Raw genomic sequence first — 5,000 nt, 5'->3', positions numbered from 1 at the left:
ATCATCATCAGGAGGAGAGCGAGGAAGCTTCTTCTGAGAAATCTGAGCCTGACGCACCACCACATGATAGTCAGTACAGGACCAATCAAAAGAGTGAATGAACAAACAAATAAATGACTGAATACCGTATAGACGGATCCTGGATATCTGTTGTTCATATCCACATGCGTGCTGCTTCAGAGGCGGAGAACACCAAGCAATCAATTAGATCAAATGATTACTGACTAAGTTTAAGTTAAAGGTATTAGCCCTCCTCTGAAATATGTGTTCTTTTATTTTTAATTTGCCTGGGATAAAAGCAGTTTATTTTTTTTAAATTATTAATCCCCCTTAATATATATATATATATTATTGATTGTCAACAGAACAAACCACTGCTGTCCAATGACTTGACTTAACCTAGTTAAGCCTTTAAAATGCACTTTGGGCTGAATACCATTAGCTAATATGCTTATTTTACGCGGCCGACATTTTAAAACATAAAAGCGAGGGAAGAAACTCGGAATTATTGGATTAGCAGTGTAAACATTGCAGTAACATGCTGTGTACTTCAAACCTCCAGCTGTTGCCGTGATTTCTAAATGCAGATATGGTGCAAACATCACTTTAATATCATCCAGTTCAGTTTAATTTAAACAATCAAAAGCAGATTAGGCATCAAACAACATCACCATCTCTTTAAGGGTGACACGCTTATATGTCTTCCTAGGCTTCAGTTCATCCCTTATGAAAAATCCAGCTTAAACCAGCCTTGGCTTGGTTTTAGCTAGTTGACCAGCCTGGTTTTGGAGGGGTTTCGGCCATTTCCAGGCTGGTTTCCATTCATTTCCAGCCTGGTCTTAGCTGGTCAGGCTAGAAAATGACCAGCTAAATCCAGCGAAAACCAGCTTGACCGGCCTGGTTTTAAATGGACATAGCTGGTTTTGGCTGGGCTCCGAACATGGCTAGGCTGGTCAAGCTGGTTTTAGCTGGTAAAACCAGGCTGGAAATGACTGTAAACCAGCCTGGAAATGGCTGAAACCCCTCTAAAACCAGGATGGTCAACCAGCTAAAACCAGCCAACCAGCCTAGGCTGGTTTAAGCTGGATTTTTCAGTAGGGATGGCACCAGGTAAAAACGGTGGAGACACTTTCCTGCTTCAGCCTATGTAACCCGGTGAGTAATAAAACGATGCAGTCCTCTCTAGCACACCCTCGTGTTGTCTGTAATAGTGCTGTACTGTTACTGAAGTTTTAAAAACGTCCATTTCCTGTGAACAATCACCGTTGATTGCGATTATAAAGCCGACAGATTTGCCAGTGCTCAAAAGAAATGACTGTGAAGGTCATCAGTATACCGCTCTTCACGGACTACAAACACAGTCTACAAAACTAAGATCAGTCGAGGAACGCTCGTCTGTGTTTGCGCTCAGTAAACATTGGTGAAGTGCGGAACTGATGATCTTCATGGCCAATCACAGTCATTTCTGTTGAGCAGGTAAACAACAGTGCTTAAATGTTAACCAGAAATTGACAGGTTTTTTACATTTCAGTACCGAAATTTTGTATTGTTGACAAGTCTAATATAGTGAAAGAATCAGTTCATTATCTTTAGTTTGGTAATGGTATCTAAATTATTATTATCATTATCACATAATCAAAATAATAACATTTTCATTATTATTAAAATCAATTACAAAAACATTAATAATAAAATAATAATAATAAAATAATAATAAAATTAATAACAACAACACTAATAATAACATAAATAATAATACTAACCATTATCATCATTACATAATCAAAATAATAACATTGTCATTATTATTATTATTATTATTATTAATAATAATAATAATAATAATAATAACAAAATAATTATATTTACAAAGTTTAAAATTTTTATTAATTTTAGTATTATTATTGACTAATGTGAAAATGTTCATCTGAGTTATGTATAATGCAGTTTGTACAGTAATATTTTCTGTCTTTTACAAGATATATTACGGTATATAACAAACTTGGATTTGCATTTTAAACATTAAATAAAACTTAAAAAGATATTATTTTATTTCATTTGGTAATGGTATATTAAATGTGTGTTTGGGAAAGAAAACGTTAGCTAACTAGTGCCATTTCCCTTAACTTAGCTGAAAACGAGCTCTGATATCCAACACGGGCTCATTGTGGAAACGCAGCCCCGCGGATGTTTCTGTGGACCGCGAGATTCGTCCTGCGAGGTACGTATTCGAGCGCGGGAGGCCGCTGTGCGCGCTTTATTGTGTCTTGGGCGCCTCTTGGGAGCGCGCGCCGTTCGCGCCCGCACTGTTCTCGCGACCCCGGCCGACCCAGCCGCCCTCCTCTTCCACCTCCTCCTTCCCTAAACCCAAGCAACGGTTTGAAAAAGCCAACCAGAAAAAAAAAAGCAAAAGCCCTCGTCTTCGATTTTCGGATCCCGCCACGTTCTCGCCCTCATTTTTCGGATTTTGTTTTTCATCTTACCTAATTTCTGGAACCACTGTTCCCCGGACTCAATCCCGTCGTCCCCACGGCCGGCTCCTCCTCCTCCGGGGCCTCCGCTCCGCCGACGCAACGCTGTGAGCTAAGCGAACAAACTGGTTGCATCGGGAAAGCCCTCCACTCGGAGGCAAACCGGCGGCCAGCAAGCGCGAAGAGGAGGAGCGGAGCGGCGCCACACCGCCCCGCAGCGTTCGCTCGAAAAAAACTAAACGCGGCCTTGCGTACCTCCGGCCACGTAAATCGCGGCCTCCAGAAACATCCGCGGGGCTACGTTTCCAGAATGAGCTTGGGTTGCTGATATCCCTTTTTCATTTCACTATTCATTCAGAACGGACCTTCGGGTCACTCGGAAGGCGGTGAAATTATAAATTTGTGACACTTTTTATTCGCTGAAAAGATATACTGCCAGGTACACAACATTCCTGTGTGACTCAGCCGGGTTTCGCCGGGTTTCGTCTCTATTTCACTGTTTAAAATGGTGGCCGTGTAAAATCAGTCTAAAGACAGGTTAAGCTGCGGTCACACTAGAGTTTAAGCTTGCAAAATTCTGTCGTACAGCGCTGCAATAGAGGACAGAATTAAACAAGATGATCAGACATTTAAAAAAGCGAGCGATTGCTCCATATGTTAAATTTCTATAAAGAGATGTCATGTTTTGATCCTCGATTGGTCTCAGGCAGTCAAGTGATGCGATTTCGCAGGTCAGAGGTCACCAAGTTTGAACTCTGCAATGCAGCGAACTGAGAAACTTGTCGCTCGAGCTTGCGTTTTCAGTCTGATGCATTCGCATGCGTATGAATGGAAGTCTATGAGGAGAAAAGTGCAGTGTGACCGCAGCCTAAGCCAGTAGCTAATATCATGAATTGATACCTACACATAAGTGTTACTGAAAGTAAATTGTGAAATCTGTGTGTTATACCTGGTCTGTAAAGCGCAGCAGCAGCAGCAGAAGATGGAGTGTATGGACTGATCTACAGGACAGAAAACAGAAGCACAAACAAATTCATGTATAAGGCACACAACTGAGATCACTACAGATTTAGTTTTGTATTTCAACATGATTTTTTTCCATGTATACTAGAGCCTTGATCACACTGATTGTGTTTTTTGTGATGAGAGGTGTCTTTTTAAAATTGTTTTCTAATGGCCATGAGAGTTCCTGCACATCTCAAGCTTTTGCCATCATTTTGTGCTCCTGATAAACAAAAGAAGTTTTTTATTATTATTTTTTTATTAAATAAACAATGACAACAAATTTAATACAAAATTATATCACAGATCATTTCAAATGCTCAGGGGAAACACAGATAATTTCAGATGCTCAGAAATACATGACTTTGATCATTTTGAGTGACTTGATATTTCTTCGAGGGCAATATTGATTCAATATAATACTTTGTTTCATTTTTAAATGCTATAAAACATATTTTTCCTCGTAAAGTTACATTTATGAATGTGAAATTTGGCTATTAAAAAAATTAAAAAGTGTGGTTTTGTTTCAATTTTAACTAAATCCTAAAAGAACGTCTTTCCAATGTAAAATATTCAGTCATTTATTCATTTTCCTCCAGCGTAGTCCCTTTATTCAATATTCATCAGGGGTCGCCACAGCGGAATGAACCGCCAACTATTCCAGCATATGTTTTACATACTTTCAGCTGCAACCCAGCACTGGGAAACACCCCCCCCCACACACACACACACACTAATGCAAATTTAGTTGATCAATTCCCCTATAGCGCATGTGTTTGGACTGTGGGGGAAACCAGAGCATCCGGAGGAAACCCACGCCAACACGGGGAGAACATGCAAACTCCACACAGAAATCTAAAACAAATTTTTTTCTGCTGTTCTGTTGTGTTGACTCGGGTGTGTTTGATTACGGAGAGTTGGAAAATGTGTACTGTTGGTGTGTCTTCAGGAATGGGGTTGGGAAACACTGGTCTGCACTACAGTCAATCCTTTCACTGGTGGATTTAGGCATGGGCAATATGTGCGATCGCACAGGGCGGCATCTTGTTAGGGGCAGCATGGAGACACAATATAAACGTGAAATAAAATGATCAGTGTCTTCTCATGATTGACTGTATTAACGATACCGGACACATCACAGGAAACACACATGCGTGGCAGAAACACGACACCTTCAGCATCTCTGAGCTTCGGAGTGTGTGAGCAGAGCGATTCTCAAGAAACAATGACCACCTGCACAAACCACACACACTTCCTGTCAACACACACACACACACACACACGGACATCACACACATGCTTGCGCACACACACCCACCCACACACACGGACATCAAACACATGCATATGCAAATGCATGCACACAGACACACACACACACATTTCAAACATGCATGCACACACACACACAGACTTGACACACTTGCAAGCATGTATGCACACACACTGTTTAAAACAAACTCTATAAAACACGCTTATAAAACTCTCTTTCTAAAACACACAGTCTTTGAAACAAACACACACACA

The 5,000-nt window shown here is 40.6% G+C and overlaps 1 protein-coding gene across 3 annotated transcripts in view; it reads right to left on the bottom strand.

Moving 5' to 3' along the window:
* The window catches only part of txk (TXK tyrosine kinase), a 27,319-nt gene that overhangs the window by 18,657 nt on the left and 3,662 nt on the right, over positions 1 to 5,000 (bottom strand). For 2 of the 3 annotated variants that reach the window (XM_087307897.1, XM_087307899.1), the window contains exons 2-4: positions 3,421 to 3,472; positions 126 to 174; positions 1 to 48 (exon numbers count right to left, since the gene is read on the bottom strand). The exon at positions 1 to 48 is cut by the window's left edge and continues 140 nt beyond it. In XM_087307897.1, the coding sequence (XP_087164023.1) occupies positions 1 to 48; positions 126 to 174; positions 3,421 to 3,472 (149 nt within the window). The remainder of the gene's footprint in view (positions 49 to 125; positions 175 to 3,420; positions 3,473 to 5,000) is intronic. The other variant, XM_087307898.1, reaches the window with a different exon arrangement.

This window comes from Danio rerio, chromosome 23 (assembly GCF_052040795.2).
Source record: "Danio rerio strain M-AB ecotype USA chromosome 23, GRCz13ab, whole genome shotgun sequence".
NCBI classification, from domain to species: Eukaryota; Metazoa; Chordata; class Actinopteri; order Cypriniformes; family Danionidae; genus Danio; species Danio rerio.
The sequence above is the reverse complement of the archived record's forward strand: the minus strand, read 5'-3'. Positions and strand labels throughout refer to the sequence as shown.